The sequence below is a fragment of the Telmatherina bonti genome (assembly GCF_933228915.1).
Source record: "Telmatherina bonti genome assembly, chromosome: 7".
Taxonomy (NCBI): domain Eukaryota; kingdom Metazoa; phylum Chordata; class Actinopteri; order Atheriniformes; family Telmatherinidae; genus Telmatherina; species Telmatherina bonti.
In genome coordinates, this window is record NC_136625.1 from 35,910,820 (window position 1) to 35,938,350 (window position 27,531).

The 27,531-nt window shown below is 38.2% G+C and overlaps 1 protein-coding gene across 1 annotated transcript; it reads left to right on the forward strand.

The window, feature by feature from the left end:
* hfm1 (helicase for meiosis 1) lies at positions 1 to 26,248 on the forward strand (the record flags this gene model as incomplete). Its single annotated transcript, XM_079243896.1, is given in 35 exon segments — positions 1 to 289; positions 2,227 to 2,268; positions 2,360 to 2,430; positions 2,514 to 2,646; positions 4,775 to 4,926; positions 5,045 to 5,122; positions 7,387 to 7,542; positions 7,609 to 7,809; positions 9,394 to 9,482; positions 9,572 to 9,615; positions 9,946 to 10,047; positions 10,449 to 10,594; positions 11,939 to 12,033; positions 12,127 to 12,260; positions 12,651 to 12,698; positions 12,816 to 12,896; positions 14,013 to 14,104; positions 15,805 to 15,911; positions 16,025 to 16,072; positions 17,167 to 17,264; positions 17,343 to 17,477; positions 18,732 to 18,817; positions 19,149 to 19,232; positions 21,358 to 21,515; positions 21,598 to 21,701; positions 22,138 to 22,322; positions 22,326 to 22,458; positions 22,572 to 22,696; positions 23,634 to 23,716; positions 23,847 to 23,944; positions 24,019 to 24,096; positions 25,047 to 25,319; positions 25,483 to 25,561; positions 25,658 to 25,748; positions 26,102 to 26,248. Coding segments are annotated over 35 exon segments (4,065 nt in total).
* Positions 26,249 to 27,531: the final 1,283 nt, after the last annotated feature.

Sequence of the window (27,531 nt, forward strand, 5' to 3'; positions counted from 1 at the left end):
ATGACCAGCAGAGGTGACTTGTCAACCAAAGATGACCTCAGGAACGGCAACAGCCAGACAGCATCCAGACCTCAAACTTTTCCCAGTCAGGTCGCCATGACAACAGTGCCTCCTTTTCTTCAGCGGCCACAGGCGACGGTTGGCCACGCTGCTCCCGAGCCCCCCCTCTCACCCTCATCTGCAGCAACTGGCCGACTCCCGCAGCAGGCGCAACAAGCAGAAAAACAGGACGAGGGCACAAAGAGAGCTTTCGTTCCGCCCATGATGCCTCAGCCACTCCGCATACAAGGTTCTACGCTACACCAACACGGTCACAGACGGCCACTGGGCTCACTGGTTTTTCACACACAACTCACCTAGCTTCCCTAACCTAGCTAATAAGAATGGCCATGACCAACCATGCTGCAAGATGCCACAATGTATTTGGGATGAGGTGAGATCCCTCTGCAGACGGCTGTTGTAATGTAACACACTGGTCTGCAGGCGGTGAACTCATGACACAATAAACAACAACCATTCCAACTTAAACTATCAAAAAGTACTTTTAATATACTAGATCAGAATATTTTCAGTTTACAGTTCCAGACAAAAAGTGAAAATATGATCAGTTTTTCAGGTTTTGTCTTGTTGGTGTTGGAGAACTGAGCAGCTTTGCCTCATTAAGCTGTGAACTGCAGACATTATTTCTCCTCATTTCCAAACAAAACTGCTTTTCTTCATAGTGAAACTTCAACAGAAATGACATTACTTCAAAATAAGATGATAATTTGGGTTTTTTTAACGTTCAGAACCTGACCAGTTCAAGGAAAACAAACAATGTAGTTAAACATTCAGAAATCAGTATTTGGTGGAATAATCGCAGATTTCATGGCTTTTAGCGTGCTAGTTACTGAAAAAATTAACTAGTCAATAGCTACTAGCTTGTAATAGCTGGAGTAATACTTCATTTATTTATTTATATTTTATGTTTTTTGCCTATGTAATTTGTTGTTTTTATATTGTATACAATACAATACAACTTTATTTATAACACACTTTAAAAACAACAATGTTGACCAAAGTGCCACATTATAGGGGATTAAAAAAAACAGAATAAATAACATACATTAGGACAACTTTAAAATATTGCAGACATCTAAAAACAAAAAAAAATAAAAGCAGTCAAATTAAAGCAATCAAAATAAAATCAGATCTAAAAAGTCAACTTATTGTGCAGAAAAAGCAGCTTAAACAGGTCTTCAGTAAAGATTTAAAAGCAGATACAGAGGAGGCCTGTCTAATGTGGAAAGGAAGCTCATTCCACAGTTTAGGTGCTGAGATCTGCAAAGTCCCGGTCCCCTCTGAGCTTCTGTTTTGTCTTCAGTACAGACAGAAGTAGTTGGTCAGCTGACCTGAGAGACGAGAGGGTGTGTAGGGATGGAGGAGCAGAATGGCAGCACCATTCAGCCTAAAATGGATCCTAAAGTACACGGTCAGCCAGTGAAGAGATGATAAAACCGCAATTTTTTTTAAGTCTAAATGGACTTTGGTTAACAAAAAAATCAAATAATAGACACAGACATTAAATATTGTAAAATCAAGTTCTATTAATGTCTGGAAACATATTTGATTTAAGTTCTTTTCAAAACAGTAAAAACAAACAGAAACAATACCAAAACTGCACAGATGTAAAATGAAAATGTCATAAGTAAGTTAACAGCTTCACAGTCCTTCAACTTTTCCATATTTCCAGTCACACTCCTCATGAACAGACATGAACATGTGACAGTAAGCAGACTGATGTGGCTTCAGTTTGGTCCTGCAGCAGAGACGATCACCTCCTGCTCTGACCGCAGCCTGAAGCTGGAATCTGCAGGAGGACCAAGCATCTAGAGTGTTTCTCTGCACAGGGAGGGGCTAATGCAGCCGCTGCTGCTGACAGAGAAGAATAAACGTTACGTTTTGACATGTTACTCTTTTAAAGTCTCCAATACCACCAGAAAAAGTCACTAGACTTGCTGATATTCTCCTTTTCTTTGAATAAAGGTGGTAGACGAGTCTGAAAAGAAGCTAAATATCGCGCCAAAGTGCTGTTTTCAGCAGAAGTCTATAGTGTGCATCAGTGTAATCGGTGTACTGGGAAATTGTGACAAACATTCTGCGATTAAATGTGTTATTTTTTTCTGTAATTAATTAATGATAAATAACACATTAAAGTCCAACATGTTGGTTTTGTTTCCATGTTAGGATCTTCCGGATGTGAAGTTTTGAGACCAGTGTCAGAAATTCGTATCCTTTCTTCTCACAATCACAAATGGCTGAATTGTACCAGAATGCTGACAATGTAATTTCACAAGATGTCCTGAATCACGTGGTCCAGCGGTGAAGTTCAGATCCATCTTCAGCGAGTTCCCCTTTTTCAACTACGTTCAGTCCAAAGCTCTGGATGACGTAAGCCCTTTCAGAGGAAACCTTACGGACACACGGCAGCTTCAGTGGTCGCGTATGTTCATCTGTTTATTGTTTGTTCTCAGGTTCTTTACACAAACAAAAACTTTGTGGCTTGCGCTCCAACCGGATCAGGGAAAACAGTTCTGTTTGAGTTGGCCATCGTCCGCCTGTTGATGGAGACGCCAGAGCCCTGGAGAGATGTCAAAGCCGTTTATAGTGAGTGTATATTACAACTGAGAAAAGTTGCCAAATCTACTTTGATCTGTTTGCAGAGATTTGGCTCGAAATGATTTATAATAAATATATTTATCTTGTTTGTCCAAACACCAGATCTTGTTGGACATTTTCTTCTTTAATTAACAGCGGTGGCGTCATTTTAAACTTCTCCGATGTCACAAGGTTTATTTCCATCCGGCGTTGCATTCGTTTTTCCACCAGCATCCTGCACAGATGACGCTGGATGTCTCCTGTTCCCTGAACCACTCTTTCACACTGAGCCTCATTAAATCCTGCTGTTGGCGTTTTGAAACATGGCTGTGCCATCAAAGAAGAAGCTGACCACATCTTTGGATACGTAATGTTGCTGAATGCAAACGTGACCAACTGCAGCAACTCCAGATCATAGACTGGCCTACAGGCTTGTACAGTAGACAGCAGGCGTGATGAATTCATCACTATGTCTGTCTCTTCTCACCCTGATTCCCCATCACTCTGGAACAGGCTAAACCTGGACTCATCAGACCACATGACCTCCTCCCAGCTCCAGAGTCCAGTTTTCATGCTCCCTAGCAAAGTGACAGAGGTGTAGAAAGTAGAAGTAGAAATTAGAAGTCCTGTCCAGCAGATCTTTCCAACCAGTCCCTAAACCAGGTGAATAGCATCAGCTCAGCTCCACTGCAGGTAAATGAGCCTGTTGGTGAAAACACCTGTTCTAAATGCACAGGTAGATCCAAAACACGGCAGGACTTCCACTTTATTTTTACTTCTACTTTATACAACTCTGCAAAGTGAAGCCTTTTCTTCTGGTTAGCGTCACTGATTAGTGGCAACACAGTGTTTAGTCCTTTGAGTTTCCTTCACATCGTCCGCGTAGAAATGTTCTTACTTTCACTATTAAACATCGGTGGAGGTGTGGACCCAAATCCAGGGATGCAGAATGAAGTGTTAATACAAGAACTGAACTGAAGGGCAGAGAAAACAGGAGAACAAAAAAACACAAGAACAGGCAAGCATTGGAGCAGGAACAGAAACCAAGGGGTATAAATACTGAGAAACAGAACAATATCTAGAATAGTTTTTAAAGTTTTACTTTTGGCTTTTAAATGTTTAAATGGTTTCTGTACCTTTCTGAGCTTCTGCAGCATCATTGTCCCGTTAGAGGTCTTAGATCAGAAGACCAGATGCTTCCAGTAGTCCCGAGGACTCGACTCATGGAGACAGAGCCTTTTCTGCAGTAGCCCCAAACTCTGGAACAGTCTCCGTCTTTCAGTGAGGTCTGCTGGGATTTAGTGGTTTTAAATCTCTTTTTAAAACTCATCTTTTTATGTTGGTTTTTAACCACTATGTCTTTTCTGTCTTATTTAGTCTTTTTAACTATTTTTTTGTCTTTATTTTAGTGCTTTTAATGTTGATTTATTTTATTTTACCTGTACAGCACTTTGGTTACTTTGTGAAAGTGCTCTACAAATAAAGTTATGATTGATTGATTGAACAAGACGCAGGTGAGATGGATGAAACTAACGAGACCAGGTGAATCTAACGAACAGGAAGAACAGGAAACAAGACAAGGGAACTAAACATGAAAAACTAAAACATGAAAACAGAACTAAAGATATAAAACACACATCATGACAGTTTTCTCAAGCATCAAGCGAGAGCCGCCTCGCCGTCGTTCATGTTGTTCTGACCGCATTTCTTCCTGGAAGACGATGTTTTCTCTGTCCTTCCTAACTTTAAGATGCGTTTGACAGCCCAGTTCTGGTAGTTTCTGCATCTCGTTGGAGGTTTTCTTAGAGTGATGACGATGATTTGACCCTTTTGAAATACATAAACACATCTAACAACATCTTTTCCACTTCCTACATGGTTGTTTCTGAAAAGAGAAGCTGCTCACTGCATGAATAACTTGTTGCAGCGAAAACATCTTCGTCCATGCAGGACTTCTCCTCTTTCCTGTTTACATAGTCAAGTCCAGGTCGAGATATTTTTGCTTTTGGATGTGCAGCGTATGACATCTGAGCTGTAGGGTTTTTTTTCTTCAGAAAACACCGAATTCGCTGCATGTTTTTAAATGAGCTGCAGGTTGACGGTACATCCTGCAGTCAGGCTTGTGTTTTTTCACCAGTGGCCCCCATCAAAGCTCTCTGCAGCCAGTGCTTCGAGAACTGGAGGAAGAAATTTGGTCCTCTGGGGCTGAGCTGCAAGGAGCTGACCGGCGACACGGAGATTGATGACTTCTTTGAGATTCATGATTCCCACATCATCCTGACCACACCTGTGAGTGATACCTCTCAGAATCGTAATCAATCAAGTGCAACAAATTTACGGTTTTGTAAGATCTAATCGAGGCACGCTGGTATTATTATGCATTAAAACTTTACATGTGTTGCCTCAGGAAAAGTGGGACAGCTTGACGAGGAAATGGAAGGACAACTGCTTGCTGCAGCTAGTCAGACTCTTCCTTATTGATGAGGTCAGTGTTCATCAGATATTTTGCTCACAGAATCATGTTTACATGTTAATGTTACACGTGTTTTATTATGTTATTATAGACTCATAAACTCTGCTCTCTCTGAACATTTAAAGTTAGATCTTTTTTGTTATTATCTATTACAATAACGCAAAATACTACCGTTTTGTTTACAAAAACAAATAACAAACAGCAGTACAGACTTCCCAGTTAGATCCTTCAGTATCTTCCAGTTGGGAAATATTTAAGACAGACATGATAAAAGTCTGACTGTTTCCATCTACATAGCTCCCTCAAGACTTTCCTTTTTCTCTAAATATATATATATATATATATATATATATATATATATATATATATATATATATATATATGTATGTATGTGTATATATATATATATATATATATATATGTATGTATGTATATATATACAGCATATATATGTATATTTGGGCTGTGATGAAAGGTTTTTCGATTCCGATTCCGATTTTCTGGGTGCTAATTCGGTTTAAATTGCAATTCTCACAATTCTTTAATATTGCTGATTTTTGTAGATAAAAAAACAAAAAAAATGTATAAAACCTTTTTTAGTCATTTTTCTTCTTCAATTAGGAAAAAAACAACACAGTAGCTGGACCATCATTCTACTGCTATAATGCCCAAGAAGACAAGTATATAGATCAATAAAAACAATAAAAATGACAAAAATTTCATAATGGATTGTTTTTATTTATTTGGAAAAAAAAGGATTTTTAACAAAAAATTGATTTTAAAATTGTCAAGCAAAAAAATCCTGATTTTCGATTTTTCAATTTAATTTACCCACCCCTAATACACACACACACATATATATATATATATATATATATATATATATATATATATATATATATGTATATGTATATATATATATATGTATATGTATATGTATATATATATATATATATATATATATATATATATATATATATATATATATATATATATATATATATATATATATATATAGTGATTCCTTTTGGTGTGTAAAATTCATATTTAAAGGGTGGAAAAGTTATGAAATAGGAATATTTCCCACAGGGTAAATCTGAAACACAACAATACCTCAGTATTAGGTTTGATCTACATTCAATCATTTCACAGTGATTGTGAAATGATTTTGTTTCTTTTGCTTCCGTCTTAGAAAGATTCCCGTAGAAAAACAGAAAATCTCCAGGATATTTTACATAAACGCTGCACCAGAACAGAGAACCTCCGCCTGTACGTTGTGCAGGTGTGCAGGTGAAGCATGGCTGAGCCACACTGAATGATTTTTCTCCTGTTGGTAACGAGTAATTGAGTAATTTAAGATTATTTTTACTCCCAGTGAAAGAAAAAAAAGATTAAAGGAGCAAAAAGTGAAACGGTTTGTTGTCCCTGTAGACCAAAACAAAGCGCACCATGAGCCACACCTCCCTCCACCACTCTCCTTCTCTGTCACATGAACATAAAAAACACCAAGAAAAACAATTTTAACAATTTGTGGAAGTAACTTATAGTTTTATGTTGTTACCTACCGCAGAAGAAGAGCAGGCAGAGAGTCAGGCTACAGCTTGTTCGCTCTGGCATTAGAAATACCAGGCGTTGTCTCTCCCTGGTTCCTTCAGTTCTTTTCACACTGAACAAAAATATAAATGCAACACTTTTGTCTTTGTTCCCATCTGCACTCAGAGATCTAAAACTTTTCCTACAAACACAAAACCACATTTCCTTCATATGTTGTTCAGGAATCTGTCTAAATGTGTGTTAGTGAGCATTTCTCCTCTGCAGAGATAAACCATCCCACCTCGCTGGTGTTGCATGTCACCATGCTGATTAGACAGCATGGAGATCCTCAGACTGGCGACACTAACAGACCAGCCTAAAATGTCCAGTTTTGCTTTTGCCAGTCATTATCTAGTGTGAGCACTCACATAGAGCTGGTCAGGTTGCAGTCCTCTGCAATGGCTGCAGGAAGTTGCTGGATACTGGCAGGAACTGAAACATGCAGTAGAACTGGAACCCCCTTCTTCCCAGCCACAGATCTGCAGACTCAGTGATCGCTTTAATAAACCAGCTAAAAACAAATATTTTAAACCATCTAGTTTGATTTGTTTTTTTTTATCTTTTATTCTGAAGTCTTTTTTTACACGGCTACATAAATAAACATTTACTTTACTTTAGGTCAGCACCGTGCCGTTGACTCTGATGTTTCTAGTGTAAACTGTGGGATGAAACCTGTTCCTCAGGTGCATGTTGTGAAAGATGCAACCCGCGGCGCCACCTTGGAAGTCGTGGTGAGCAGGATGAAGGCAGTCAACACCTACAGAACATCACAGAACCCAGAAGCTGGAGCCTCAATGCGGTTTGTGGCTGTATCGGCCACCATTCCTAACGTAGCTGATGTGAGTACCTGAGAAAGAGCCGATAACCAGATGCTGCTCCAGCTTTAAACACCTTCCTTTTCTCAGATAGCAGACTGGCTGTCAAATGAGAACGGACCGGCTGCATATCTGAACCTGGACGAGAGTCACCGACCGGTGATGCTTCGGAAGGTGGTGCTGGGATTCCCCTGCAGCCCAAACCAGACAGAATTCAAGTTCGACTTGTCTCTTAACTACAAGATGGCCAACATCATACAGACTTACTCAGACCAGAAACCTGCTCTCGTGGTGCGTCTGAACAGAGGTTACGCTTTCTGACCTGGCATTCATTTATTCAGTCATCTGAAATCACAAGACACCATTAATTTGCACTTTTATTTTTGTATTTTTTTGTCCATTTGTAGAGCAAAGTGGTCTTTCTTTCAGCTTGGAGGGTCGTGCTAGTTTCCCTCTGGGACAAATAAAGTAGCACTCAGGGTTGCTGTGGTTCTTTTTAATAACACAATTTCACCTGGAAATGGGATTTTTGTACGGCAGCATGCTGTTTTAGCTGCGCATTTTGATACGTCATGGATTTTGCACAAGCTCAAGTGTAAAGTGTAGCCTCTGTCGCTCTTCTTCATGTCTCCTAATGCACCGTGCTGCTTTCTTATTACTCACATTCGGATGCTTTATGCATAAATCAGCAAGGATGCTGTTTGTGTTTGTCAGGTGGCAGACTCAAAATATCTCCTGTTACCAGGGCAAAGGAGAATGAATGAACAGGTTAAACAACTGTTTTTACAAACCTTATTGCTGATTTTTGTCGACTTTATTAATTATTTCAGTAAGTTAATGATTTTTTATCTGGTCAGTGTGATTCAGTTTAACTACTGGCACCAATAATACGCATATTTTGCTCTAAATATTTTAACCTTTAACTTGTGTTATGCAGAGTCGGGCCTCTTTGAGTGCACACCATGATGTCGGGATGAAGAGTTGCTTTACTTTACTTTCATAAATAGAAAACATTCAGTAAAACTTAAACAAAAAAATGTGAAGCAAATAAATTGTATTTTAGGTGCTAATTTAAATTTTTTCTTAAAGGTCCCATATTATTCTAACTTCACTTTCTAAAGGTTTTCTATCAGTTATAAGTATCTCCATATCCTAAAAATGAGAAAACTCTGTCACCTCTCTTGCTTGCTTCAGTTTTAGCAAATGTTTTCTTAAACATGTGAGTTGGAGATCTTTCCCTTTGTGACCTCACGAAGGAAGATGACCACTCCCCCTGGGGGTGGATACTGCCATTGAACCTGGCTAGCTGAGCCTTCTCTCTATTACAGGGGTGGGCAGCACTGGTCCTGCAATTGTTCAGCGTTTCCCTGCTGCAACACAGCTCACATCACAGCAGGCGTGTGCAGAGCTTGGCGTTAAACTCTGCATTAGTCTGGGTATTAGCCATTGGTTTGAGTCAGGTTTTGTTGCAGCAGTGAAGCTCATAACATTTGCATGATTGGTGCCATCGAGGACAGATGTCGCTGATCCCTGCTAGAAAATCACTGATCGGGCGCCTGCTAAAGCCGTGTCCTGACCCTGTGAGGCATGTGAAGTGGGATATGGACAGGCACCGGTCATGAACATTTAAAAAGGCTCAGAGACAGAAACTGAAATGAAATGAAAGAAAAAGGCTGAATTTGCTGTTATTTACTTTGAAAACAATGGTGTTGGACCTCTCACACCCACATGAAACTGTAGAAAAAATGTATAAAATGAGACCTTTAATATTTCTACATAACTGAACAAAGTAGAAAGGTAACAAATAGTACTGATAATTCTTTTTCTTTACGTTTTTATCTCTGCCACATTATGTAAATATATTTTGTTCTGCAGTTTTGTTCTACAAGGAAAGGAGCTCAGCAGTCGGCTGCAGTTCTGGCCAAAGATGCCCGATTCATCATGAGCACTGAACACAAGCAAAGGTAAGCTACCGGCTTATCCTCAGTGTCCCGTTCAGGTGGACACAACCGTTCATTACAACATTATAAGCCTGTTCTGCTTCACTCTGCAGATTGATTAAATATGCAAACTCTATTCTGGATTCAAAGCTAAAAGGTAATGAGTTCATTTTTAATGCTTTTCACACACATTAGCAGGATCGTTTAGCAGATGTTGCTAAGTTTGACAAAAACGCTTGTTGACTTTGTAGCTTTAAAAAGTTTTGGATCCTGTATTTTAACCTTTTGTCCCTTCTTAAGATAAAGAAAGATCCACAAAAACGGCTAATCTACGTTTAGTGATGACTAGTCTGACAGATCTCTGACCTCAACACCTTCCAACATTCGGCTTTGTAGCTCAGACCCAGAAACACAGACATGTCGCAGCTGAAGCCTTCATTTCTTTGTCGAACCGATAACAAAAGTTTGGGTTGTGCTTGCCATCCAGATCTGGTGATGTTAGGAGTTGGTTACCACCATGCCGGAGTCGACCTGTCGGATAGGAAGGTGATAGAAAATGCCTTCACCCTGGGAGACCTGCCTGTCCTCTGTGAGGCCAAATCCAGTTTCAGACTAGGCTGTAAAATCATTTTATCTCCAAAAAGCATAAAAATCGCATCATAAAATGAGTGTTTTTCTGTAAAATTACATCTTTGTTTTATTGTAAAGAAGTCTTTTCTGTCGAGTAACTTTAAGCTAATCACAACATGCAATATTTGCTAATCATAAGTAACAAAGAAGCTATTGAAATATATTGCTCTTTTTAAGCTTATATCCATTCATACTGGCTGCTTAGTGACAAACTGGAGCCTTTCCAGTTCAAGACAGGCCAGAAAATGTAGTTTATGCCTGTAAAAAAAGCAAAACAAAACCTTTACCATATGCTGGTTTATTCTAAAATAAGGTTTATTGTATTGTATTGAAATTTTCTGCATTCTTTTGCTCGTCCAGTTACAACCAGGACTCTGGCCATGGGTGTAAACCTGCCAGCTCACCTGGTGGTGATCAAGTCCACAATGCAGTATGTTGGCGGCTCCTGTGAGGAGTACAGCGAAGCCGACATGTTGCAGATGATTGGCCGAGCCGGACGACCGCAGGTAAGGACTTTATTTAACCGGGAAAATCCCATGAAGACCTTTTTTCCAAAGGAATCTTGAGCAAAATAGGCTGCAGCAAATGCAACACGATTCCAAAATGACAAAAAAAAAAAAAAAAACGGGTATGAAGACAAAAGATTATTAAAAGCAGGTGCATGTCGTGGTTTCAGCCTCAAGAACTGTAAGATTTAAAAAAAGTAAATTAAATTAGTTCCCGATGTGATCCAATATATCCCGTGCAAAGATGCAAAGTGGATAAAATCCTGGATAAAAGCAACAAATGAACTTGAAAACAAAGCATCGGCTTATATGTGTGAAGGAATACCGATGCTGGATGTCCAGCGTACCCAATAGTACTACTTCATATGTACTGCAGGTCTTAATCCAGGTTTTTATGCATGATTGTTCAGGTTGTCGTTCATCATTCATCCCACTTGAGTGTGAACGGTACACAGCTCTGAAGATGGCAATGCTGAGAACCGCCCAATGAGCTTCAACCATAGACTGTATCTAAAGAGATGGGCGGAGCCTCCATGACATCACCCATAGGTTTCTGAAGAGCTGAATTGAAGCTCGGTGGGCGGTTCCTACCATCACCATCTTGGCAGGAACATGCGTGTCGTCTCACCCAAAAAACACAAATATGGTCTAAGAGGTGGAGCTGAGAGGAGGGCTGTGAGCATCATGGTGGATGATTGACATCGAGCGAACTCCAAGCTTTCTGTAGCTAAGAGCTAACTGAGCTAACCCGGAGATAACGGGAGCTAACCAGCTAACGGAGGTAAGCGGGCTAAAGCTAAGTCACGTTGTTAACCGGCTAAAAACCGCGGTTGTTCTACATTCTTCTGACTTGAAGCGGGAGATCGGGTACCTGTCAATCAAAAGGACACGCCCCTAAATATGTTGGACTTTGAGATTAAATTACTTTTAAACGGGTGAGTTAGAAAACAATTTACTCCCCCCATGTTGTCATGAAGGTAAACCTGACCTATTGAACCGAAAATGGATTGTTGAACCAGGCTGTAAACATGTTTATTTCTGCTGTAAACATGTTTGTTTCTGCTGTGAAGTTGGTCTTTTTAACATGGGAGTTTATGGGAATTCGCTCTGTTTTGTAGCCCCTAGAGGATGAAGCGGGGAACTGCAGTTTTTTGCACATAGGCTTCACTTTTAACCGCCGGAGGTTTCTGCTTGGCTTCAATTCAGCTTTTCAGAAACCTCCAGGTGATGATAAAGAGGCTCCGTCCGTCTTTCATATACAGTCCATGATTACAACAGTAAGATGGACTTTCAGTGATGGATGTTTATAATATTCATAGAAATGTACTTTCTGCTCTCCTTTAGTTTGACACATCGGCCACCGCTGTGATTATGACCAAGGCTCAAACCAAAGACAAGTACATGAGACTTATGAATGGGATAGAGGTCATTGAGAGCAGGTAGTACCGTGAGTGCCTTTGTTTCTGTCTGTCAATCTTACCCACAAAACATAGAAATCATACATGAGCTAACAGTATAATCTGTATTCCAAGCTTACATGGTCACCTAGTGGAGCACCTGAATGCTGAGATTGTTCTTCAAACCATCAGCGATGTCAACATGGCTTTGGACTGGATACGCAACACCTTCCTCTACATCAGAGCCCTGAAGAACCCCACACACTATGGTGAGAACCCCAAACCCAAATCCTGCTAAATCACATGCTGTGGAAATTGTAACAGACAAAGAAGTAATTTCTCACTTTGATCACGCAACAGCGTGTCGTTTATTAGAGGCTTAGCACTTAAAAAGCACAACAAAAAATGGTACAGCTTCTTTTATACCCAAAACCCCTGGAAACCCTGTCTTTAAAGGGACAGTGTCCTCTGTAGACCAAAAGCTGGCTTGGGGTTCCTGAGTAACCGAGAACATACTTTAATTACTGCATGGTGAGTTATGCATGAGTATATGTAAGAGTCACTACAATGCCAGCATTATGGTCTGCCACAAGTTGTATCGTTAAATATCATGGATCAGCTCTTCATTTCTTCCATTGTTGTCTTCTCTTTCCTTCTAGGTTTCTCTGCCAACTTGGACAGATGTGGGATTGAATCAAAACTGCAAGGTAAGCATCAATTGACAATTCCCGCTGAATTAGCCTGTTGCTAAAATAAATTCTCACATACTGTTAACATTATTCCTCTGTTGACGTCCATGTTTGTTTATTATGTCCCCCCTCTAGAGCTGTGTCTGAAGAACCTAAACTCTCTGTCTTCTATTGATCTGATCGGCATGGACGAGGAGATCAACATCAAACCAACAGGTAGATTTTTGTAGGTGTAAATGGTTGATCTGATAATAATAATTAAAGTAATAATAAAACTAATTAAAGCCGCAAGTGGCATCCATCAGGTCTGAGCCTCATACCAACCCCTACCCCCCTCAGTGCATAGTGTAATGTGTTATGGACCTAACAAATATGAATGCTGCCAGTTTTGGTGCAGATCGCGTGTATTTTGTGTTTCATTGCAAAAATGCCTTTTTTCATGGGTTGCCACGGTAACATGGTTATTCCTATTAGAAAGATTTCAACAGCGTTTGGTACCCAACTTGTCACGATGCTTCCTGCCGAATGTGGAGTTAAAGCTGGTGTAGGTGATGTTGCGTGATCCAAGGCTTTTTTATTTGTAACAACGATTTTCTCTTTCTCGGCTGTTTAGCAGGAGGAGGCAAATAAACCGAGCCGGGTCGGGAAATCATTCCTGCATTTTCTCAGCCATGTTTGCTTTCCGAGTTTCTTCTTCACTACTTTGTATTTTCATCCTAACACGCTGTTTATATGCAGGGTGTGGCTATCAGGTATGTTCTGCTGGAGGGGGAGGAGGGGAGCCAGGAGAAGAAGCTATGAAATATAAGAAATGAACATCTCCATTTGGGTCTGAACGTTTGCATGGGTCAGAGATTTTATAGATTTACAGTAAACTGAGGGGTCTAACTATATTACTTATTGTTCAAGATTACAGAATGGATAGACTACTATCAGAATGAGGAACCACTTCACCCAGAGTAAAATAAATGTCTTTTAGCAACATTACCTACCTTAGCTTTAATCACATGAATCCTCTCCGACTAGTTCGTTCAAATACAATACGTTTCAAGTAAAAAAAAAAATGGTGAAAAAAATAGGTGTATACTCCAAGATGGCGGACACCCCGTTGCCATGCCAACAGGTGTTTCAGGGACTTTTTTGCTTGTCTTGGAGTGTTATACAGAGATGTGCTTAAAACGAAATTAAAACATTTGGAAAACAACAACTTTGTATGGCTCAAACCCAAATAATAGTAATAATAATTTTAATTCCTAACCACTGATTCATCTTTTAATGCAGCAGATCCTTGTGTTGGAGCTGTAAAGTGGTTGATTTGCTTGTCCCTAACAGCGGCCGGCAGGCTGATGGCGAGATACTGCATTGCTTTTGACACCATGAGACAGTTCTGTGGAGTGGCTGGGACAGAAACACTGTCTGACCTGGTAGGTTTTCTCTACTAAAGAATTTGAGGTACACCATTATGATGTAGTGCTGATCTGGGATTAAATTCACATGCATCTTTATTTATTTCTATACATCATGTCCTATGAAATAGAAAACAACCATCAGTAGTTTCCATTCATGCAAAAAGCAGCAATTCACCTTAATTTGTAAAGTGTCAAATCACAATGATGTCCTCTCACTTTACAGTCAATGTGATCCACTTAAAACAGTCCAGCTCATAAAAACAGTGTTGGTTCTAGTAAATATGTATAAAGTTATTACTTAGCTCAGAAAAATATAGCAAGTAGTATATCCTTGTTTAGTATGAAGGAAGTTTGCTAGAGATAAGCTCTACCAGTCATAAGACAGCCATGTATGAAGACAGATCCGGTTCTAGTGAAGCAACAGCAAAGGAAGCAAGTTCTCTGTAAGTCAGTGGTGCTGTGTAGATGTTGGCGACACAGAGCTGATCATTAAGGAGAAGTTGGTGAGAGGAATTATGAACAGGCTCTGACAAACAAACCAGAGCAGGAAACATCTCTTAGAAGGTAGCTGACAGGTGCTAAAAAGGATTTATACTTCAGTTCCACAGCGGCGGGTCTAGAAATGTTTTAATGGGGGTCAGGCAGGGCACCGGCCATGAACAGGGTGGGACAAATGAGACTTTTTTTTCCTAAGCTTTGGGCTTGATGTAATATTGAACATCAAGTGATTATTACAACTCAAGTGATCATATAATTGAAAGAAAAGCAGAGAAATGACATAAATTCATTTCTAATCTGTAAAGATTTATTCATGAGGCAGGCCTACGTTTTAGTTATTAAGATGTTTTATAACATAAACCATTGTGTTGCACTGGAAATATTACAACCATTCCCATTGTTACACTGGTTTAACCCAACCATTTGTATCCATTAATGCTGGGTAAACTGGACAGCTACTAAAGCAACAGTCTGTTGAAAGCACCAAACTAGAGAAAGTTGAGGTAATTACTTTTGGTCCTAAAACCCTGACTAATGCTTCTCTGGTGGTATTCCTGGGGCTCCCAGTACTGTTATGAGGATCTGTGGGGAAATTTTAGACTAGGACTTATCTTTTAATTCACTTAATCTGGACAATATTTCTGAGATTTGAAGTACCCTTTTCTGAAGAGATTCATAATAACCTAAAAATCTCATCCAGGACTGATCGCTGTAATGCAGTGTTAGCTGAACGTGTTTACCATTTGTTTCACCTGTTTTAATTCTGGTGATTTTGTTTTTATTTATATATGTATTTCTGCTTCTAGTACTATGAATAATACCGTACATAGATTTACAGATTTTATGAATTTTCTGCCGGTTCTGCCGGAGGTTTCCTTCCTGTTAAAAGGAAGTTTTTTCCTTCCCACTGTTGCCAGTGTGCTTGCTCAGGGTGGGGGATTGAGTTGGACTCAACTCAATCTGTTGGTTTCCTTATATAGTCTATTATGAATTGGCTTTCATTATGTTTTCTTCTCTGTCTGTAAAGCGTCTTGAGATGGCATTGCCGTGATTTGACGCTATATAAATAAAGTTGAATTGAATTGAATGTATATGTCTGTTCATTTTTGGGGGTAAAAATTGTGAATCATTTCTGTCAGAAAAGTGCTGTATAAATACAGTTGATTTGATTGTAGTGAAGAGTGCATCCAGATCAGTACTGGTTTTGCCGTGTGCAGGTCAAGCTGGTGTCGAACAGCAGAGAGTTCAGCGACATCCAGCTGAGAGTGAATGAGAGGAGAGCTTTAAACACTTTGAACAGGGACAAGAACAGGACCACCATCAGGTCTAACACATTCCCAACATCAGCTTCTTCATCCTCATAACATCTGGCTTTAACTGCAGACAAAATGCCTCAGAAAAACACAAGGTAATTTAGATTTATATCCATTTTTACAGATTTCCCCTTGAGGGAAAGATCAAAACCAGTCAGATGAAAATAAACTGGTAAGTTTGTTCTGTAGATCATCATACTTTTGCTGTAGACGGCTCACTGCACATGTATGATGGAGAGAAAAATCCACCTAGAAATATTGTGTTGGTTTGGAATACACGATTTGTAAACCATTCAAACCATTTTGTGTCACTTGCAAATATATGTTCAAATGCACGTACAAATAAAATATGCATACAAAATAAATTTACATAATAATGAATGCACAAACATTCATGTTTTACAAAATTTTTTTTTACCTTTACCTCACAAAGGGTCTGGGAGCCTCAGACTTCCTGGCTATGTGGTGCATTTAAGTGATTTCGATTATCTGGAATTTCTTCTCAGATAGATAGATAGATAGTAGGGGTGGGAAATCGGATAGAAAAAAATTTAAAATATCGGGATTTTTCACAATTTAAAAATAGATTTTTTTTTTAATTAAATTTTTTTAAATAAATAAAAAATAATCCATCATAAAATTTTTGTCTTTTTTATTGTTTTTATTGATCTTTTCACTTGTTTTTTTCGGCGTTATAGCAGCAGAATGATGGTCTGGCTACTGTCTTGTTTTTTCTTGATTAAAATTAAGAAAAACAACGAGCAAAAAAAAAAGTTTTGTTTTTTTGTTGTTGTTTTTAATTTAACAAAATCAGCAATATCGAAAAATTATGAGAATCGTAATTTAAATGGAATCGGCACCCAAAAAATTGGAATTGAATCAAGTCGGGACAAATACATAACGTTGCAGCCCTAATAGATAGATAGATAGATAGATAGATAGATAGATAGATAGATAGATAGATAGATAGATAGATAGATAGATAGATAGATAGATAGATAGATAGATAGATAAAACTCTTCAAGAAGTATAAATGCCCTTCTTTGGCTCTGGTCAAACGGTTTTTACTTACTGAATGTGCAGTGTTGTAACTTGTGTAATTTGTGTACATTTATTTTGTGTTTGCATTTTCTGGATATTTTTTTCTTTTGCATTTGAACAAAAATCTGCAAGTACCTAAAATTACACACAAAATGGTTGACACAGTTAATAAATAATGTATTGCACACAATGACTTGCATGTGAACCATATTTATTATCCTGCAGCTTGATTCAGGCTCAGTTGGGCTCCATCTCACTTCAAGACTTTGGACTAATCCAGGACACAGCAAAGATCTTCAGGATCGGGATGCGGATAAGTAAATGTACGTGTGTCAGAAAAGGTTGAGATAAATTAATCTCTTATTTAATTTAAAACGTAAACTGAACTGTGATCCCAACAGGTTTGTCGGAGTTTCTGAGTCAGCGATCCAAAGCGGTTTTTTCTGCTCTGCTCAACTCCCTGATCCTGGCGAAGTGCTTTAAAGCCAAACTCTGGGAAGAATCGCCCTACGTCTCCAAACAGCTGGACAAGATAGGTGGATAATATTATTTAGTTGGTTGCTGTATTGGTGTTGCATGATGTTGCGGAGCCTCCGTGACGTCACTCGTAGGTTTCTGAAGAGCTGAAGTAAAGCTCATTGGGCAGAGCCTACCGTCGCCATTTTGGCGCTGGCAGCGCCGCGCATGTCGCAGAAAATACAAAAATGGGAGGGAAAAAAGAGGTGGATCTGAGAGGGCGGGGCTGTTAGCTTAAGGGTGGATGATTGACATCTATCTAACTCTGACCTGCCTGTAGCTAAGAGCTAAAGCTAACCCTGAGATAACGGAAGTTAACGGGAGCTAACAAGCTAATGGAGGTAGGCTGGCTACAGTTAAGTCATGCTGTTAACCGACTAAAAACCATGTTTTTTCTACACTTGTCCTTCTTGATGCTGCATATTGGATACCTGTCAATCCAAAGGACACGCCCCCCCCAATTATGCTAAATATTGAGATTAAATTACTTTTAAATGGATGAGTTATAAATCAAATTCACTCCAACCACAGTTGTCATGAAGGTAAACCTGACCTATTAAACCTAAATTGGATTGTTGAACCAAGAGTTTTTTCTTACTTGAAGCGGGAGATTGGGTACCTGTCAATCTAAAGGACACGCCCCTAAATATGCAGAATTTCGAGATTAAATTACTTTCAAACAAAGGAGTTACAAAAAAATTCACTCCCCCCCACAGTTGTCATGAAGGTAAACCTGACCTATTAAACCAAAGAGGGATTTTTGAACCAGGCTGTAAACATGTTTATTTCTACTGTAAACATGTTTATTTCTGCTGTAAACATGTTAATTTCTGCTGTAAACATGTTAATTTCTGCTGGAAACATGTTTATTTCTACTGTAAGCATGTTTATTTCTACTGTAAGCATGTTTATTTCTGTTGTAAACATGTTTATTTCTACTGCAAACATGTTTATTTCTGCTGTAAATATGTTTATTCCTACTGTAAACATGTTTATTTCTACTGTTAACATGTTTATTCCTGCTGTAAACATGTTTATTCCTGCTGTAAACATGTTTATTTCTGCTGTGAAGTTGGTCTTTTTAACATGGGAGTCTATGGGGATTTGCTCTGTTTTGGAGCCCCTAGTGGATGAGAGAGGAACTGCAGTTTTTGACATTTCCGCATAGGCTTCGCCTGAGGTTGCTGCTTGAAATCAGACAGTAAACCAGTGAATTTCATCCATTAGATAGAAATACTTGTGTGATTATTGTCAAAGCAACCCTGTGTTTTTAGGTCAGACTTTATCAACTGCGATGGTGAACGCTGGACTCACTACCTTCAGTAAAATAGAGGAAACGAACGCCAGGGAGCTGGAGCTGGTCAGTCTAATGGTCTTTATAAAATGTAATGATTTGCATTAAAGAATTTAACATGTTTATGTCAGTGGTATTTGCACTGTTTTAGTCTTTCTGAAGGATGTTTAACCACTTGACACATCTGCTCCTGCTTGTTTTTAATACCTGCCGTGTGTCAGTTACGGTAGAAACCTCATAGTTAATTCTACTGAATAGACATCAGTTAATGGTAATTAAATCACTTTCCTGGAAGTTTTGTGTTTATGTTCAGCCTTACCTGCAGGAACAGACGACCAAGTGCTAATTAAGTCCAGCTATAAGAGTCAGATGTAACCCTAAAAAACTCTTTTATCAGATTCTGAACAGATACCCGCCGTTTGGAAACCAAATCAGGGACTCTGTGGTTCATCTCCCAAAGTATGAAGTCACTGTAGAGCAGGTGAATATCATAGCAAACATTCAGATTTATTTAGTTGATTGGCTCTTTTTGTGTGTAACATGTTTTTTCATATTTTTTTCCTAAGACACTATTTACTGTTACATTTTATTATATTCCTGTTTTCATATTTTAGATTTTTTTCTGTCATGAAATGAAGAAATTTGAAGTATGGAAAAAGAAAAATATAGAAACAATAAGTTAATTGAAACGTAAAATAACTTTTTTTTTTTTTAATTGAAGACAGGTGAAACATTTTGCTGTACATGTTAAATATCTGAAGGGTCTCAGTTCTCCTAATTTTATTATCAAATTTAAAACTGTGGTTTGGTTTTTGTTGGAAAACTAGATTACAAGTCCACATGAGGAAATATGACAATTTTAGGGTGTAAAGGCCTTCGCACACCAGGGCAGATGCGAATAAATGACATGAAATTGCATGAAATTTGGAGGTGAATTTTGAGGGGGCTGCATGGTGGGGTAGCGGTTAGCACTGTGGCAATCACAACAGGAGGGTACCATCCTCCATCCTTCTATGTGGAGTTTACATGCATGCGTGGGTTCTCTCCAGTGTCCAAAAACACGCATGTTAAGTTGATTAGTTACTCTAAATTGTCCCTAGGAATGCGTGTCTCTCTGTGTTGGTCCTGTGATGGACTGGCCACCTGTCCAGGGTGTACCTGCCTCTCGCCCTGTGATTGCTGGGCTAGACTCCAGCTTCCCGCGACCCTTAATCGGACTAAGCGGTTTGGAAAATGAATGATGTGAATTATTGACGTTTCTCCATCTATACGATGAGGAATAGTGAATAAATGATGACAACTGTGAGACATCTTGCTGGCTGGATTCCACATTATGCCATGACAAGCGTGAAAACAGAAAGAAGCGCGGTGTTCATCCTGTTCTAGAGAAGAGAACTTTGGGAGTTTCATTGTTTAATCTGGGATCTGAACCCTGATCACGACTGCTTCAGCATGTCTGTGGGACAGTTGTAGGGATGCACCGATACCAGTATCAGTATCGGCTCAGTACCAAGCGTGTGTACTCACACTTTGTATTAATAAAAGTGTACCGATACCACACTAGTCCAGCCAGTGCAGATGTGTGTGATGACATGCTTCGGACGTGTTTTAAAAGAAACAAATGCCTTGAATGTTAAAATGTGACATTTTTTGTTACACTAAAAGCTAAATCTTTGTTTCAAAACCACACATTTATTGTTGTACTTATGTAAAATGAGCCAAATCAGAATAAAACTTGTTGAAATGGTTAGATCTGTAATGTTATTATATTTGTATTGGTGAGGTAACTTCAGAAAGGATGGGTCATTTATTACAACCTGATGAAATCTGACACAGTTATAACAGCAATAATAACCATAGTAACAATAATGTTCACATAAACAGATCTGGTATCGGCTGATATTTACATTTCAGATATCGGTATCGGATCAAAACTCCCAAAAAGTGGATCGCTGCATCCCTAGACAGTTGGAGGACCTGCTGTAGCAGCTAGCTGCTTGCTTTAAGAAGCAGAGAAGAAGTAATAAAGACACTCGGCCATGATGATACAAAGTTTAAATGAAACAGCAGCAAAAGTGACGCCTTGCAACCGCTGATCTATCAGTCGGCACGCCTCCTCTGATTGGTCGATTATATATTTCTAAGTAATTCAACCTGTTTGAATAAATAAAACTCACAAAAACGCTCATTTCAGGGATCTGGAAATTAAAAATATAATCTTTTCATCAGTTAAAAGTTGTTTTAAATGTACAAATGTGTACTTTTCCATATGTGTGTAGTAACCTGACCACCTGAACTGACTCGTATCATAATACAGACTGAAGTCAGATTAGTAAAGTCATGAAGACAGAAAAGATAAAAGAGTTTTCTCACAAAAAGCTGGACGGAATTTTGTTACTGATGTGAATGTTCACGTTGACTTTACACTGATCTGATAAAAAATACTGCTGTGTGAAGTAATTGGACGAGATATCACAAGTAGGTGTGTGAAGGCCTCGACTCCGTCACCTGTGTAAACCAGTTTAAGATTTCTGCTCCTGAACAGACTTCTGCCACATCTGTAGTTACTGAAGCTCATGTTGCATGTTGTATGTTGCATGTTGTAGCTTCCGCGGTACAGCAGCGCCACCGCGGACATCGTGGTGAAGGTAAACATGAAAAACCAGACACAGCTGCTGTCCAGGAGAACAGCTTCAGACCACCACTACGTCTCCCTGATCATCGGCGACTCGGACAACAACGTCGTCTTCCTGCAGAGAATCATGTGAGCGACTGGACTTTCTGAAGTCACAGCAGAGACTTGATTCAGTTTGGGAAGGAGGCGTGTTGTTCCGGTTTGTTTGCAGGGATTCGTTGCTGCTGAAGTGTAGCTGCTGGTCGAAGAAGATCGATGTGGCAAGGGCATCAAGCGGAGAGAAGATCAGCATCCATCTCATCAGCTCAGAATTTGGTAAATCACAGCAACACGTTTGAACTGCAGCATTAAAAATAAGACAGTTGTTAAAGGTGGAATGTGTAAGATTTTCAATATATTCTAAATAAATTAACTAAAAAAATAACTACAATCATATTTAGATAGTTTTTTAAATATGTAGGTACCAGTCTGTCCATATTTGATGTGTTATTAAATTACAAGTTTAACTAATGACAAAGACCCTTCTTCAATGTTTGCCTACCAGTAAAAAAAAGTGCTTTTTGTCATTTGTCATTAATTAAACTTGTAATTTAATAACGTATCAAATATGGACAGACTGGAACCTACATGTTCCAAAAACTATCTAATTATGATTGTAGTTATTTTATTATTTAATTTATTTTGAAAATATTGAAAATCTTACATACTCCACCTTTAAACTGTATGTTTGTGGCTTTTTGCTCCTCTGTAGTGGGTCTGGACATCCAGCAGAGCTTCACGGTGTACTACTCTGCAGCCAGGAGGTTTGAGACTGAATATCCATACAACATAACAGACTTTGCCTTCGCACAGAGGCCGCATCACTCTGTCCCGACCTCGCAGTCCACAAATCAGGCTGCAGCTCAGATGCTCACCAAAAACCAAGGCAACACACTGTAGATTGCTACCACTGATTTGTTGTTACTGCTGTTTATACTGAGGCTTGACTCTCCGTGTCTGCAATCAGATTCAGGCAGCAGAAGGCAGTGCAACCACTTCTGCAAGAATAAGAATGAGTGTGCTCATGACTGCTGTGAGTATTCATCTCTCACTGCGCATCTCTTCCTGAATTAACGTGTCACGCTCTGCAGTATTGCTTGTTGGTCTTTTTCTATGTTACATGGACAGGATGTGTCTCCTCTCCAGGTAAAGTAGGTGTAACTGTGGGACGGAGGAAAACGGCGAACCAAGAATCCAGTTTCTCGTCCTACTTGGATGACCTGAGAAGCAGGTCTGATACGCTTGTACAGACTCCTGTCAAACGACTCAAGGTGAGCAGAGGCTCTTTTTAGCTTCCATCTAACTTTCATGATAATCTAAACATCACATGCATTAATTTATTGACCATATTAATATATATATATATATATATATATATATATATATATATATATATATATATATATATATATATATATATATGAACTACTAGGGGTGAGAAAATCTAATCAAAAATCAAAAATCTGAATTTTTTTGCTTCACAATTTTAAAATCGATTTTTTTTTTTGTTAAAAAGTCGATTATTTTTTTCAAATAAATAAATATAATCCGTTATAAAATTTTTGTAATTTTTATTGTTTTCATTGATCTTTTTACTTATCTTCTTGGGCGTTATAGCAGCATAATGATGGTCTGGCTTATTGTGTTGTTTTTTTCCTTATTGAAATAAAAAAAAAAAAAGACGTTAAAAAAAGAACGTTTGATACATATATTTTTTTGTTTTTTATCTACAAATATTAACAATATCAAAAAATTGTGAGAATTGCAATTTAAATTGAATCGGCACCCAAAGAATCAGAATATATATAACAGGGATGTTAAATATTAACTCTTCATTTCCGATACAGATATCAATCAATACCGATGTTTTTGGAAGGAATGTGCCAAACAAGCAAAAATATGTAGAAAAATATACATGATATTTCTTATGTTTTGTCATTTTGAGGTAGAGGAGACATTGCTAAAGAGTTTACTATATATAATATGTGAATATTGTGTAAAAGTTATGTCAATAAAAAGATCATTTCTGATATTGCATTTTAATGTTGGTATGCCGATAATATCTGGCATGTATAATTAATCTAATCAAATCACGCATCACACACACAGACGCTGATGAGTCAATGAAAACTGCATGGAATGGCAAATATAACAACCAGAACCTCCATTTTTACGCAATTCAGACTTGTTTGTTTGTTGTTTCCTCAGATGAAAATGAACAAAGAGTCTCTACCTGTCAGCATGCAGGAGTTTGTTTACAAGCCCAAAGCTGTACTTCCCTCTGTTTCCTGGTATTTACATGTTTTTATTTATATATCTGCTTTTTAAAGGACTGATTCTAAAGTGTAAAGAATTGAATCGTCTGATAAGCAGCTGCCATGTTTCATGTTTCATTCATGCTCTGCATCGTTGGGTGTGAAGGTGTGGGCTGAATCGGTTCAGAACTGCGCAGATCGACCTGACCACCGATGACTCCACTCAGCTGTCAGACGCAGCGTGTCTTTATGATCCTGAACGAGGTAAACAGGCGGTACAGAATCTAAATGTTTCTGTACAGGTTTAACATTCACCTGACTCTCTGATGTGTTTATAGATCCTGATGTGGAGGATGAACAGGAGATGATGGCAGAGCCTACTCACTTCCCTGCTGATACACATGTTCATCCACAAAGTACTCAGTCAAACTTCAATATATGTGAATATAGGGGCCAAATAATAAATTTATATATATATATATATATATATATATATATATATATATATATATATATATATATATATATATATATATATATATATATATATGTATATATATATATATATATATATATATGTATAATTTATATTTTATTCTATAAATTTGGTCAATTATATATTTTTAGATACATTTAATGACTTCATATGAATCAAATATTTTTTATCTTTCATTATACACACATTTTCTGTTACCTATGTCGTGTTTAACTTATTCTATTTATTTTTAAGTTGACATTTATATTTAACACATTTGCACGTATCAGTATTTACTCATTTACTTCATTACCAGTTGGACATCTGGTTGTTCTACAGGATTTTTGCATGACACTAGTGACAGTTCACAAGGAGAGAGTAAATACACAAACTTGTAGAGGGGAGGGGGACTTGCAGGAAAACCTGAAATTCTTGGGATTCTTGCAGTGTTAAAGTTCAAAATGAACCTGAAAATAAACTTCCAAAATTACAAAACATTTCATTTCAGAGATCTGGAATATATAAATATTGTCTTTGCAAGAGTTTAAAGTTGTTTTAAATGAACATATGTGTACTTTTCCACATGTGTGTAGTAACCTTACCACCTGAACTGACTCGTATCATAATACAGACTGAAGCCAGATTTGTTAAGTCAGGAAAACAGAAAAGATAAAAGAGTTTTCTCTGGTGCCCCCATCAGATTGCCCCCCCCCCTCCACACACACACACACACACACACACACACACACTGACAAATGCTTAAAACTTTAGCTTTAGAGAAAATTAAAAACCACCAACATATTTCCAGCTGTTCCCACATGGATGCTGTTTTTAATCCTGATCCGGTAAAAGTGCAAAGCGCTTTCATTTGTTAAATTCTTCTGTTCACAGCTCCGGCGGTGTGGATGATCCCGGACCAAAGCTGTAAACAGCACCTGAACAGCTCTGCTTACCCTGGAGGCTCCACCACCCCGTCAGAGCCGGGAGCTCTCTGCAGACCTGCTTCATCTCTCCAAATACCAGCTGTCAGCTTTGATCTTGGAAATGAATGGGATGACTGGGGTGACTTTGATGAGGAGAACTTGCTGCACGCCAGTGAGACATCATTAAACATGTGTACAACTCCACCTCAGATCCAGCAGAGTGCTGAACAAAGCATGCCAGGTGAAGTGAACTTCCACTTTAATTTCTTTCATCTCATTAAAACCTCATTCCAGCTGCAGTGTTTGTGAGCATCTCTCTGTCACGAGTTTTTATTTTTTATTGTGCATTTTATCTTCTCAGGCTTTTAATTAGCTTAGACTAGCTCACATCTTCTTCTGTGCAGGGCACGCTGCTGCATCTGCACAAGTATTCATCAGTTCACAAGCAAAACCCCAGACAGCCACCATGGTGACACCACAGAAGTAAGGCCACATAGTGATCAGATCTGTATTTGACCTTTTAACAGCAGGTATGTAAAATAAGAGATAAATAACATCCGTCTTATTTTTATGTTTCAGTTTGATTGCAGCAGTCGGAAGTCCTGAAATCACAACTGGACCATCTCCAGTCACACAACAGCACAGACTCACACTCGACTGGAATGAAAAGGTGTGTGTGTCAACGTTCTTTTAAATATATGATCATAGATAAGTGTCTGACTTGCAGGTTAACCCTTTCATGCCTGATCTTGCATATATGGTACAAACCACTTCTCACATTGTCATTTATCTACTTTTACATTTATCTACTTTGTTTATTTGATATTTTTCTTCTTCTTCTAGCTAATTTTGTCCTTAATTTTTACTGAATTTGTTTAGTTGTTATATAATTGTGGATATATGTAGTTCAGTTCTTAATCAAATGTATTTTGTACAAAGTTCAGACTAGAACTGTATGTTGTTCGTTGTTTAGTGATTGTTCTTAGTCAAACGATGCGGCTACATCTCTTCTTCCTTGTGCAGACGACAGGCATATTCAGAGAGGAGATTCTGGCTAAATCAGCAGAAAATCTCCCAAAACCAACGAGCGGAGCACAGGATACCAGAAGGTTGGATTTCTTCCTCATGAGCCTCCCAGGCGATGCCAGCTCATCTCTCAATAAGAGGTAAGAATGAAGAACGTGTGATGCAGTTCTTTTGCTCAGTTCTAGATTTTTCTCAGTATATAATGTAAATATTCTTACAAACTCTGTGGTTTTTTTCAGTATGATTAATGAAAACTGTTTCTGTCTCTCTTTTCCTCCCTTTTGTGAAAATACTCAGCAGCAAAGAGGAGGAAGCTTTTATCGGCATATTTAATGGTATATTTTAGAACCATCCTTGGTCTTCCCCTGGGATTAAAGTCCATGATAATCCATATGTTTTTGTCTTTTTTTAATCAGTTTTAAATTGTAGCTCTTTAATAAATTTAGATTATAAAGCTGTAGAATAACTTAATAATTCCTGTTATTCATTTATGTAGTAAATTAAATAAGTTATGTTTGTAATTCTTGCTGTTAATTCATTTGTATTCATGCATCTGCTTATTTATTTATAAAGTGTGTGCTCATTGGTTGAATTCAGGAAGTATTGTTGTGATAATTGCCAAATATTTCGGGTCAGTAAGTCGATCTGTTGTTGGATAAACCTACACTTAAAACTAATTGGTAGCTGTGACCAAACTTTTCTTATTACTGTTTTAGTCATTTTTACTGTATATTTCACTATATTTGTCGCAGTTCGAATAAAGTCACGAATAAATATGGATGTTTGCATCTGTTCTGCTCTAAGTGATTTATTTTATTGATTCATTCAACAATATAAGCGATACCAGAAACTCTGGTCTTCTTCCTCACCTTCTTTCAGAGCATCAGACTATAGACATCGTATACATAGACGTCTCATTGCGCTGCCATCTTGGATGGGTCTCCCTGTGCCTCAAACACATGTATTTGTAAGGTGTAGGCCCAACCACAACAATAACTTCACTAATTTTTCCCTGATTTTTGTCACAGTTTGGTTAGTTACAAAGAGCAGAGATATTGTTATGATATGTATCACTGTAAAACATTAAAAAACGGCGTGCTTTTAGGCTAAAATGTTTTTATAATGCCATTTAACTAAGACATAAGGTAGCTATAATATAAACAAATGTATAAATTAATTTGATACTAACATGTTTGATTGTTTGTTGATGCATTTGGATTTATCTGTTTTTATCTGGTCAAATAAATTATTCTGCCTTGTTAAATGTAATTTCACATGATCTGCTTTCAATATTTCACTGGTTATTGCAACCATATGTTGAACAAAATACGGGAATAGTTGCTGCTTTCTCTTGACTAGTTGACTCTTTTATTTACATTTATTAATTTATCAACATAGAGATACAGTTGTACAAAGTCTGAAAAGAA